This window comes from Thalassophryne amazonica, chromosome 22 (assembly GCF_902500255.1).
Source record: "Thalassophryne amazonica chromosome 22, fThaAma1.1, whole genome shotgun sequence".
NCBI lineage: Eukaryota > Metazoa > Chordata > Actinopteri > Batrachoidiformes > Batrachoididae > Thalassophryne > Thalassophryne amazonica.
Window position 1 is genome coordinate 31,058,896 of NC_047124.1, and position 13,140 is coordinate 31,072,035.

The 13,140-nt window shown below is 40.7% G+C and overlaps 1 protein-coding gene across 1 annotated transcript in view; it reads right to left on the minus strand.

The window, feature by feature from the left end:
• The window catches only part of col7a1l (collagen type VII alpha 1-like), a 98,425-nt gene that overhangs the window by 48,730 nt on the left and 36,555 nt on the right, over nucleotides 1-13,140 (minus strand). The window contains exons 11-17 of the mRNA XM_034163955.1: nucleotides 12,340-12,486; nucleotides 10,713-10,832; nucleotides 8,088-8,246; nucleotides 6,442-6,555; nucleotides 3,913-4,062; nucleotides 3,616-3,753; nucleotides 2,050-2,196 (exon numbers count right to left, since the gene is read on the minus strand). Coding sequence (XP_034019846.1) covers nucleotides 2,050-2,196; nucleotides 3,616-3,753; nucleotides 3,913-4,062; nucleotides 6,442-6,555; nucleotides 8,088-8,246; nucleotides 10,713-10,832; nucleotides 12,340-12,486 — 975 coding nt within the window. The remainder of the gene's footprint in view (nucleotides 1-2,049; nucleotides 2,197-3,615; nucleotides 3,754-3,912; nucleotides 4,063-6,441; nucleotides 6,556-8,087; nucleotides 8,247-10,712; nucleotides 10,833-12,339; nucleotides 12,487-13,140) is intronic.

Sequence of the window (13,140 nt, forward strand, 5' to 3'; positions counted from 1 at the left end):
AAGGAAACATCATCAGTAAGTTTGATTTGTTCAAAGAATATCAGAGAAAGTGATGATCCATCACGAAGTGTCTCCGAGGGTAATTTAATGATACTGACCTGTTTATGTCTTGAATGACAAATAAATAAATCAAATAAATCAAACCAAAATGACTTCATGAATGACTGTCAGTCCATTTGGGCATCTGTCTCCCTGTCCACTGTCAAAAGAGCACCCTCATCTGGTGATGAGTCGGCTCAGATGGTGGGGGTAAGCCTCCAAGCCGGCCTGGAAGACCTAAACATGTGGTGAGCGTTTACTGGGAACGTCTGGTGTAAGAGCCTGTCCGAACCGCCTTCAACTCGCACCTCCAAGGGAAGATCCGAGGGACATGGAAGCAGTTCCAATTATAGAGGAATCACACTTCTCAGCCTCTACAGGGAAAGTCCATGCCAGGGTACTAGAGACCGTTAGTGGAACCTCAGATTCAGGAGGGGCAAAGTGGGTTCCGTCCTGGTAGTGGAGCAATGGACCAGCTCTTTACCTTTGCAAGGATATTAGAAGAGTCTTGTGAGTATGACCAACCAGTCCATATGTGTTTTGTGGACTTGGAAAAGGCATATGACCGGGTTCCTCAGGGAATCCTGTGGAGAGTGCTACGTGAATATGGAGTACCGGATTCGCTACAACGTGTGACCCAGTTTCTATATGGCTAAAGTAGGAGCTCTATCTGCATTCTCTGCATTACATCAGACCTGTTTCCGGTGGGTGTTGGACTCCGCCAGGGCTGCCCCTTGTCACCAGTCCTGTTCGTGGTATTCATGGACGGGATTTCAAGGAGCAGTCAAGGACTGAAGGGTGTCCAGTTTGTTGACCTAAGAGTTGCATCTCTGCTTTTTGCAGATGATGTGGTTCTGTTGACTTCAGGCAGTGACTTCTAATGCGCACTGAGCAGGTTTGAGTGTGAAGCGACTAGGATGAGAATCAGCACCTCCAAATCTGAGACCATGGTCCTCTGTCAGAAATCAATGAAACATCAGGAGAGCGCTCCTGCCCCTAGTGAAGGAGTTTAAGTATCTCAGGGTCTTGTTCAAGAGTATGGGGTAAGTTGGAGTGTTGCTATTGTTCTTGGATCCATTTGAGGAGAAAAGATCTTTGAGTTGTCATAGTATCTATGAAACTTTACAGACACTGTGGTCTGGACTGTTGTAATTGCCACAGCCACCACACACACACACACACACACACACACACACACACACACACACACACACACACACACACACACACACACACACACACACAACAACCCCTCTCCCAAGATGGCAGATGAAAATACTGTGGAAAAGACCTCAGTGTCCACTCAAGAATTTTTCATCTCTGTGGTACAAACCAGCAACCATTAGCAATACCGGTGGTTAGCATCAAGCACTAACCATTGGCATTAACCACATTTTGGAAACGCGAACCACTATAAACATGGTTTGTGTTTTCGGTAATGCGGGTCCATCAACAGTCAATTACTCCATGTCACTGTCACAATTTCTGGCATGAATTGTATACTCCACATCTGGAAGTTTGGTCGTCTTCCTGGAAAACATCCATCTCTGCTACAAGCCAGGTCCCCTCTCCATATGTCTTTGCGTCTTTCCCACAGACCATACGGGAGTGTCCGTGAGACTCATCGAGCATGCATGAGTTCAGATAGGGCATTGTGTAACGTATGTCACGGAAGTTTAATACAAGCTATTTCAGGCCTAAATTTCACTTATGGTGTGAGGATTTTGCAAAAACAAACAGAGAATTACTGTGTGGGACTTTGGGGTGTTTAATATGAAATTCCAACCATATTTAACTGAACAAAGTTTAAATTTGTTTTGACAATATGGCCCCTTTAAATCAACCTGCTATTTTAACACCTATGCTTATTGCATGTGCAGGCACAAATGGCATACTGTGACTCCACCAAAATGAAAAACATTACAAATATTCAGCATTGGTATTATGTGTAATTCCTGCATGTTTCCCTTCACATGCTGTTCCTCACTGTTTGGTGCAGACGGGACTCACAGGTGCGTGCGGTCAGCAGGACTGGACTCCCCTCCCTCCTGCCCAACATCGAGGACACCTGGATCTTATAAGCTGAACTTTCCTGCAGATTCTTGATAGTGAAGGTAGTGGAGGTGACAGACACGACCTGGGACTTCTCATCGCCTCCTAGAGGAGGAAACAACAAAGTGCAGCATGTGGAGATGAAATGAGAGGAACAATATTATGTCCCAAACGTTAAAACGTGTGTCACAACAGTCAAAATGCTAATTTTATGACAGCTAATAAGGATTAATAGAAATGTGGAGTCATTGTGATCGGCAGTCCCTTTTGGGTATTTTTTTGTGGTTTTTTTTTTTTTTGAGTGAACACTGCCATCTTGTGGGCTCAAAAAAATAACAGATTTTTCATGAGGCCTGCTTTGCCATCACTCCAACACTGAAGAAGCTTATGCAAGACCTACCAGGGGGCATTTTGTGATGTATAACTTAAATGTACTGATTTGTTTCTGTGTATTGCCATTTTCATACATTTTTTTCAAGATTAAGTGAAATTTTCAGTTTTCATTACAAAGCTGTTTTTTCTAACACACCTTGCATGTAAAGAAGGTGTCTTTCCTTTGAAATATGCCAAAAGAAACATGGATGTTTAATTATCTCTGCAGTCTGCGTGTTAATAAAATATTGCAAGGAAATTACAGAGATGTCTTCTTATTACACTGGAAATTAGTTTTAGATTTCAAATGTTAATTTTGTACAAAATATAATGCACTTTGATGTAACATTAAAATAGATTTTTGTCCCTTGGCTCTCTACTCAAATTCATTTTTGCTCCTTCATGGGACACTATTTGGGCATCACTGGTCTAGATTAAAGCAGTGTTGTGACCAGAGGATACGTGGTACAAATCCTGTGCAAGTGGAACACAAACTTCTTAATTCTAAAAGTTGAGCAACTTGCCTGGCAGCTCAATGACATATGTAGGTGTATGAATGCAGGGTTGTGATGCATCATTGTAAAGCACTTTGACCATTATGCAATCCATCTGTCTGCCACAATCCTTCTTTCACCTGAACTCCACCCCTCAGTGGGAGGAGGAGTAACAGGAAGACAGAGGACGGGAAGGAGAGGAGCAGTAGTTGCCACAAAACAGTAGCGAGCAGTATTTCTGGTATTTATATTTACATTTTGTAAATTGTTGCTTACTTTACTTTGGGTACTCTGTGTGCTTCTTACCCTGTGTGCTGCTATCCAATGCTGTGTCTTCCCAAGGGATGAATGAAGTTCTATCTAATCTAATCTAATATTCAAACCTTTAAACACAAGATGTATTAGGAACAGCTGCATTCTGAATACAGTAATCCAAGAACAGTAAGTCAAAATAGAGAAATAATGGAAATTTTGCAAAACAAGCTGAAATTTTCAAAATATATCTTGAACAATGTGTAGGAATACATACGAAATACTTTTTAAAATACACATCTTTGCTTTTGGAATGGTCAGGAACCTGAATTAAGTTTCAAAATACATGTTTTAGTGTGAGCTCACATGCATGTTGACTGGGTGCACACAGCCTATCGTTCCTTACCCCGGAATGGGATCCAGGAGATTCTGTACCCAGTAGCTCCTGGTGTCTTCCTCCAGGACAGAGTGAAGAAGTCGACCCCTATGTCCACAACCTTGACCTCCTTCACTGCCTGGATGGGCTCAGAGTCTGACACAGCCGCTGAGAAATACATCAGATGGTGTCAACATCACTTTCAACAGAAGCACAAATCAAGTCACATAAAATTTTTCAAGATGCACAACAACTCGTTTACATAACTGCAGTGGGCGCAGAGATAAATCATGACTATTTAAAATAAAACCTTGCACTGCTCTGTACCTGTGAGCTGGGACAGGGAGATTTCCGGCCCCTCTGCGTTGCCGTACACGGCACAGATGCTGACTGTGTAGGTGGACTGTGGGTCCAAGTTGTCAATGTGATAAAAGAGAACACTGCGGTCCAGATACTGGGACTGAGGGCTGCTGTCATCTGGAATTATGCAAACCCGTGCACACAAACACACTATAAATACGATTTCCATTACCTGTCAGTGTGCATTCAACATAACTGGACTTACACACTGACATGTTCTTCCATTAGGGGGCGGCACAGCAGATTATCAGCTTTGTTCTTCCTCTGTCACACCAACCACCTGCACGTCCTCCCTCACCACATCCATAAACCTCCTCTTTGACCTCCCTCTCCTTCTCCTCCTCCCACCTGGTGGCTCCATCCTCTGCGTCATTCTTCATCTATATCCCAGCTCCCTCCTCTGCACATGTCCAAACCATCTCAAGCTTGCCTTTTTCACTCCGTCTCCAAACCAACCTACGTGCGCTGTGATACGTTCATTCCTAATGCTGTCTACTGTCACTTTTCTCCACCCACTCCACGCTGCTTTCACTCACTTCTTCGACCTCTCCACCATATTCTCCATAACTTTGAACAGCGTGACCTCCATCATTTCTATTCCTTATAAGCTCAACATTCCACCGTGCTCCTTCTCATTAACACACACACGTACTCTGTATTGCTCAGACTTTCATTCATATTCTCTTCAGAGCATACCTCCACCTCATCATACACACCTCAACTGCGACTCTCACTACAGATCCCAATGCCCAGGGCCGGTCCAGCCTATAGGCAGTATAGACAATTGCTAAGGGCACCATCCATCCAGGAAGGGGCCACAAGTAAGGAAAAAAAATGAAGTCAACTTTCACTGTTCTTATATTAAGGGCCGACGCCGTCGTATACGACGGCTAAGGCCAGCCTTTGCTAAATTATAAACAACTTTTTAATGAAATGAGACAGAAACTTACTTTTTTTGCTGAAAAGTTAACTCCGTGGACTTTCGAGCCAGCCATCGGCCATCTTTGTACTCCTCATAGAAGCTGTGTGATGACGTGCGCAATGTGAGTGTCCAATCAGAATTGGTTCACCGTCACATGGCTTTCCAAAATCCAATCGTAGGGCAGATTTACCTCACGTGAAAAGCCAAAGATTTTCAGGAGTGATATGTTACTAGTTGGCGCCTATGAATAGCCCCCTGGGTGCTCCAATGAGTACATACTATTCCAGTGCGCCCTGCGCCATTACGCACAGTGAAAGTGAAAGCAGAAGGAGAGCCTCTGATGACAATCTCACATGCTCAAACAAAGAGTGTGTAACTATCAGGATTGCTCCAGTAGTTTGCATGTGAATGTTACTGGATAACTCTGTTTCTTTCTCGGTGTAAAGCACTGTTTACCATATCAAAATAACAAACCGCATAGACCACTTTGTATATATTGTTCAAAATGTGCATTTGTGTTTATTGTTTGAACCTTTTTGTTGTACAGTCTTTCACACAAGACCTCAAATTACCTTTATAAAGTGTCAAAACAGTTGTTTATTATAGTTTGCTGTGTGTTTTGAATAAATGTGTGTGGAAAATTATTTTTCGCTTTATTTTTTCCTTTCTTATTTCTGATTGTAAACCTTTATTACACTTACAAAACACAAGAAAAACATATATATTCTGAAAGCACAGGTTGTCCTGAAAAAAGACACATAAAACTTGATTGTGGGATGCAGGGAGAGCTGTTAACAGCAATAATAAAACATTTATGCCAGGAGAGTGAACTGCCCAAAAAATGCCCTCGGACCTCAGAGGGTTAAAACAAGTCAACACAATTTCCCTCTTAGTATAAAACATAAGCCCATATTAATTTAACTATATAGCAAAACCTATTAAATAATAATGATGTAATAGTGTGGCAAGCCAAATATAGCACTTTTCCATCTGCATCAGAGGCTCAAAGCGCTTTACAATAATGCCTTACATTCAACCCGATATGAGGGTGCTGCCATCCAAGGTACTCACTACACACCGGGAGCAACTAGGCGATTAAGGACCTTGCCCAAGGGCCCTTAGTGATTTTCCATTCACACCATGATTTGAACCGAGGATCCTCTGGTCTCAAGCCCAATGCTTAACCACTAGACCATCTCCTCCCCTGTTCTTCCAAGCTGCATGGAAGAACAAGTTAGCACTCTTGTCTTTTCTGCACTCTTCCACAAGGAGGCACCATTATCTTTACACACAACACAGCGACAATGGGGGAAGTCATCAAATACACTACACTTTACACTTATGGTATTAATAATACAACACTCAAACTACTAAACTAATTTTACTACAAAACCCAACAAAACAACACAGTTAAACCAACATGAACCACAATAACAACACTTAAATCCCTGAACTCCCATAATGCATTCCAGCACAATAATTTACATATTTTCATTTTTTAGGGGGTCAATAAATTAAGGCTGTGCTCAGAGGCAGAAATCACTGTTTGGTTTGGTGTAGAAACAATACAGCACCTGTTTTCCAGGACAGCTTGTATTCAGTAGCTCCAACAATAGGACTCCACTCCACATCTATAGAGGAACTGGTGTAGGACGCCACCTTGTAGTTGGATACATAGCCAAGAGGAGCTGCCAAACACAGAGAAGGAACGTGAGCAGCCTGTTCCGAATGTCTATAATATACAGCACAAATATTGATGGTATATTTCTTTTATTGTTGTTTACGCACCAATGACACCAGATCAAATTCCTTGTATGTAAGAACTTACTTGGCAATAAATTCGATTCTGATTCTAAAAGAATGGAACTCGACTGGACAGGTTACGTTATTGTTGCTGTTGATCTTTTCTCTACCTGAACTCCAACGGCATATCATCAGAATGCAAATCCCATCAGTGCACAGTGCAAACTAGAGCACTGCACTCGTAGAGCACAAACCTCCACCAACACTAGGTTCCAATTGCACAAATTTTACCTTGGAAAAAATTTTCACGGTCAAAGTCCTGTTAGAAGTGGCTTTTCATGAGCTGAGCTAAATTAGATGTGCTCAAATGTCAGGAGTACGTATTTACTTCATGCACTTGAATTGAAATGTTATTGTGGTGTTTTTTTTTTCAACTTTTCAGTTTCTGAATTCTTTTTCAGATAATTTTCACAGAGCATTGGTTATCTCTGCTATGCACAATTTCTCATTACTTTTGGCACTTGGTTTCCGAATGATAACTGGAAGACAACAGGCATAAAACTGGAACCTCCATCCAATTTTGGTGGTGTAGGTAAATCCACAACAGAAAAATGAGACTGACTGAGACACTTTTGGTATAATGTAAAATGTACACCAAATGGGCTTTTCAATATTAAATTCAAATGTCCACAAAATCCACAACCCAGATCAGATCCAGTGTCGCAGACTGAACGGTCCCCCTAAAATCCACCCTTGATCACTTGATGGCTAATAATCCCATTAATCCATTTGATTGCTTTGGGTGAACAGACTCCGTTCCAGACGTGCTGCTGTGGTCCAAAATGACACATGCGCAGATGCAAAAGGCGGACTGATTTTTAGGGGCGGACCATTCCTTCTGCGACACCGGATCAATCTTTGTCAGGCGATAGTGAGTGCCAGTCTGCACCTCACTTTCAAATATGAGAGTGATTGGGGCAAGTTTGATTAAGATATACTGGAAAATATACATTAAATGGGATTTGGGATTTTTAACGTTAAATTTAAATGGTCACAAAATCTGGATCAGAGCCAGATCAAACTTTGTCAGTGGATAAAGGATACCATCATACATACCGCTCTCAAATATGAAATATATTTGATCATTTTTGACAGAGTTATGATTTTGACCATTTGTTCAATGTTCAAGATAAGGATTTTTCCAGTTTACCAAGATTTTTCCTGACTTTGACCTTTCACCTTGAAAACTGAATCAGTTCTTGCCTATCAGGATATGATATAATAAAATAAAAAATATAATAAAAAACCTTTGGAAGTCTCCATCCAATTGCAAAAACCTTTACAAGAAATGCACCAATCTATCATTGAATTTGGGCTTATTGTTGAAATTCCTGCATGAATCTGCGATAAATGAAATGTTGAAGTTTGTCGGGTTCAGTGGCACTACTGGTGAGTGAATGACATACACAGTACTCACAAGTTCTAAATGTAGCGGTGATACCGGGCCCCACCACGGACCCAAACAGCACGTAGAGTGTCAGGACATACTCGGTATCATGTGCAACGTTCTTCAGCTGGTACTCTGTGGTGCTGCCATTAAGAGCCAACTGCCTGGGACGGTCCCGACCGACGAACTCTGAAAATGCAAAAAACAATGACAGCCATTGTAGCAAACTGTGTATCCCCATACCGCTTATCAAACACAATGAGTTTTTTCAGTCCTTCATGTGAAATGTTGAGTTTCTGAGAGGACATGTCTTGTTTTAGGGCCCCTTCACACATAGTAGGAATATGGTCGAATTGCACATGAAGCAGGAATCGTATGCAATACGTGTAAAATCGTATCTCCCTCCAATGCCTCATACACCTGTTGCTACAACTATTTGCGCACACCAGCGTCTGAAAGACAGAGTGTGCTCTGTGAGAGCCCATCAAACCCTCTCACGGCAGGTGTTGGCCAAATTCCAGGTGACACACACAAACATCTAACACTGCTCATTTGGCACTTAGAAAATGTGTGGCCATTCATGCTGTTAGCACGACAACAGTCAGCAGACGATCACTGTCGAGCTGGATGTGAAATGTGTCTAAGTGCCCCTCAAGTGTGGCTTTGCAAAGAGACATAGTGACACGTTGGTGTGTGCGCTGAACTGACAGAGGGTGTGTCCACAGACAGGAGTGGCTGTGGAGATCTGTGCTTCTGGACGTCACGGTTGGAGAACACGTAGTGTGTTTGGACGGACATGAACTAACAACTGTCCACTGTGAGGCTCGTGTGTCTGCTCGTTGTCCTCACGTGGACATACATAACATATATCGCTGTTGCAATGGGCTGCAGCAAGCACGCACATGGCACGCACATTGACAGGTTACCCCAGGTGATCCGGACTGTCAGATCATAACACGCAGAGGGCAATCTGAATGTCACGTCACCCACGTGAGCTCTGTTCCACATGACACGGCGTCTGTCCTGTGGCACGCCGTCCACAACACACGCATGTCGGGCAGGACACGCCACCAACAGATGTGGACATGATAAGAGCGTCCTGCTTCTCATTCATGTCATTTCATGACTGTATGTCTGTGACCATGGGTCATCCACAGAGGAACAGATGGATCATACTTGTATTGCCTGCTTGATGAGAGGAATTCAATAAAATGTGGTGTTTTTATATGGTGTGTGGTTTAATTTTTTTGAAATACATCAATGTCCTTCTTGATATCTTGCATTTTCCCGCACCTTTTACAGGACAGCAATGGTAGCTCAGTGGTAAAGTTTCTGGCTGGTAATCAGAGCTTTTGGAAAGTGCAGGTTCGAGTCTCGTCGGTGGCATGTATTTTTTATTTTTTTTTATTTTCACAGCTCACATTGTGTTCCCGCATGCACGAAACCATCGCAGCGCCATCGTGCACGCCTGCCTGTTGGCTTGATGTTTTTCATGGTTCGCTCATACGAGCTGTTTTGCCATGATTCACCCTGATTTGTACTTACTCGTACTATGTGTGAAGGGGCCCTTAATGTTGTAACATAATTCTACAAATAAGAAAGTGTGGTATTATCAAATAATAGTCAAATAATCAGTATCAGTTGATTACAGTTGCTTTGTTATTGAATTAATAGTGGGTTTTTGTATCAGTTCTGGACATTACAGGAAAAAGTAGAGTGACAATCAGGATCTCGTACAGCTCAACTAAACTAACTTTTCACCTGATACCAATATTAGCATTATCATGACTACCACTATCGTAATTATATCAGGTAACCAGTTTGCAGAGGTCAAGGAAAAAACACCAATACAAAGACCATACGGTAAGGTCTAGAGCTATTTGGAAAATGATGATTACCGGTATATACATTTGTGTTGTAATGGAAGTGAAATGAAAGAACAGAGATGTGCTAGCAGTGTAGACTTTAATTAAAAAAATTACCAAAAAATATCACCTCTGATTGATTGAAGGACTGTAAAAATGGCTGTAATTAAAAATAAACTGTAAATAGTTAATGTGAGAATTGTGTTGAACTAAAGCTAACAATCTACACCACTTAATTATATTATTTCAGCTCTTGTTGTGGTGGACAGAGACAAAATTCCAAAAATGTCAATTTTTTTAAGTCCTTATGGATCTGACCATATTGCTCAAGATCAAAACCTTCATTGATGTCCATTAACTAAGTAATTGTTAAGTCTTTGGATATGACTGTTTGGTAAGACCCCTTTGCAAATAATACTCTGCTTTTCTTCTTTTTCCTTAAAAAGAATCACATTTCAAAGGGAGTGTCTTTGGCACGTCTCCTTCCTCTGGCACAATGTCAGAGAGATGTGTGGACGTGCCCATCGTAAAAAGCAGATGCGTGTCAAAAGCTCATACCAGAGTGAATAAAAGAGACATTACATTATCAAACCAACAACCTATGTACACGCTGGCTGGGACATAAAAGCAAATGTTCTTTTTCTTCTAATCACTGGGGAATACCATCATGTAACTGACTCATTTTTCTTGAAAATACATAAAAATGTACACACATGCATGAGAGACATGAAATCTATCACCAGATGTGTGTGTTTATGTGTAAAGAAGGAGAACTGCAAGAGAAAATCACCTGGTGTGGGGCCCCACGCCAGCCTGTACCCTGTGGCCCCTGGGACACTGTTCCACGAAACCACAGCGCTACTGGTGCTCACGGCGGTCACCTTCAGAGTCTGTACTGCACTGCTTTCCACTGACACAGACAGAAAAATAATAATAAGAAAGTCACGAGGCATCTTCAGTCTTACTTATGAGCTGTGGGCAGGGGGAAACTAAATGTTAGCTTCCATATCTGCTAACCCACTCATTCAAAAGGTAAACAATAACACTAAACCAAGCTGAAGCTACAGCTAACCCACTAGGTTTTGTGATATAACTTTAAGTTTGTCTTGGAGTTTTGGTTCTAAAACTCCAAGACAAACTTAAAAACTAAAAACAGACCTAAATAGCTGAAATTTTAACACATAAATAAAAGTTAGCTTCCATACCTGCTAACCCACTCATTCAAAATGCAATTGCGATAACACTAAACCAAGCTGAAGCTACAGCTAACCCACTAAGTTTTGTGACATATGACTTTGTCTTGCAGTTTTGATTCTAAAACCATGAAAAACAGACCTAAAGAGCTGAAATGCTAACACATAAATAAAAGTTAGCTTCCATAGCCGCTAACCCACTCATTCAAAATGTAATTGCAATAACGCTAAACCAAGCTGAAGCTACAGCTAATCCACTAAGTTCTGTGATATATGACATTAAGTTTGTCTTGCGGTTTTGATTTTAAACCATGAAACACAGTCGTACATAACTGCAATTTTAATACGTAAATAAAAGTTAGCTTCCATATCCCCTAACCCACTCATTCAAAATGTAACTGCGAAAACACTAAACCAGGCTGAAGCTACAGCTAACCCATTAAGTTTTGTGATATATGACTTTAAGTTTGTCTTGGCGTTTTCATTCTAAAACCATGAAAAACAGACCTAAATAGTTGAAATTTTAATACGTAAATAAAAGTTAGCTTCCATATATGCTAACCCAATATAACTGCGATAACACTAAACCAAGCTGAAGCTCCAGCTGGCCACTACGTTTTGTGATATATGACTAAGTTTCTCATGGTGTTTTGGTTCTAAAACCATGAAATACAGACCTAAATAGCAGAAATTTTAATACGTAGAAGTGAAAAGATGGGAGGTTCCCAAAAAAGGTTGAGCATGCCAAGATCAGATGACAATCAACACCAATAAAATTAAACTATATTTCCCATTCAACATTCAGTTTATTCACCGTATAGAATGTATGAAACCATTACGAACTATTAAGTGAGAAAAATATGCATTGAAAGTAATCTAAATAATATAATTAATGCATTTATTTTGGTTTGACCTCCTGCTTCTCGCCTGACTTTGCGCAATGTTCCAGTTTCGCTTATTGGATTAGCGTAGAGATGGGGGTGGGGGTATTATTTTAGAGTTGCAGATGTTTTTAACCGTTAAATATTCTTCAAAAAACATTAGCAAACCTAAAGTTAGGCAATATAAGTTAGTGAAAGCTAACTGGTTCACTAATGGTTTTCAGAGTTAGCTAATATGCTAACATTTGTTAGCGGTTAAGGTGAACTGTGCCAAGTACTGACAAATACACCATGCCTATCTGTACATTTGATCGATGTGTTTCCTTGTGTGCATTGTATTTACATGTCTTTGCTTTGGCTGTGGTGACAGGCCCCTCGATGTCCACAAAAATGGGGTTGATGGTCACGGTGTACTCAGAGCCTGGGTAGAGGCCCTGGATCATGTAGAAGTTAAAGGTATCCCCAAGGTTTATGTTCTCGATGTGGCCATCTGAGAAGTAATGAAGCATGAAATAAGTAAGAGGAAATGTAGCCTGAAAATGGCATGGGAAAAAAATTGGCAAGAAAATTATCAACTTCCTGTTTTTGTATACCTGAAAATATAAGTTGATTATCTAACTTACAGGCATAGTGACAAGGCTGAAATAGTGATGGCAGAAATTAGGCCTTTTTTAAAAACCTTGAACCAAATCAAGCAATATTTCAGAAACACTAAATGAAACAATTGCTTAAAGGATTATTCACTGTTTTGCTTGAAATGCTTGAAACAGTAGGATGGGGACATCTAGTGGCCAGTGTGTGGATTCCTCTGTTCAAGAAATTGTCAGTCCTTTGAAAATCTCGTTAAAAACATCCCGCCATAAAAGAAAATTATTCACTTGTTGCAACAGAAAATTAAAGTTATGTTACGAAACAATTCAGAGTGTCAAAACACAACATTTTAGTTGGGAAAATGATTCACTGTTTGAAATGGTTGAAAGAATCCAGTAGGATTATAACAATTTATGGATGTTGGGGATTCCTCTGTTCAGGAAATAAAACACTTAATAAACACATTAGAACCACACATACAAAATAATTGATACATAAAATGACTCACTGGTTAGATATGGTAAAAAGAAAAATCAATGAACTTGAATGTGAA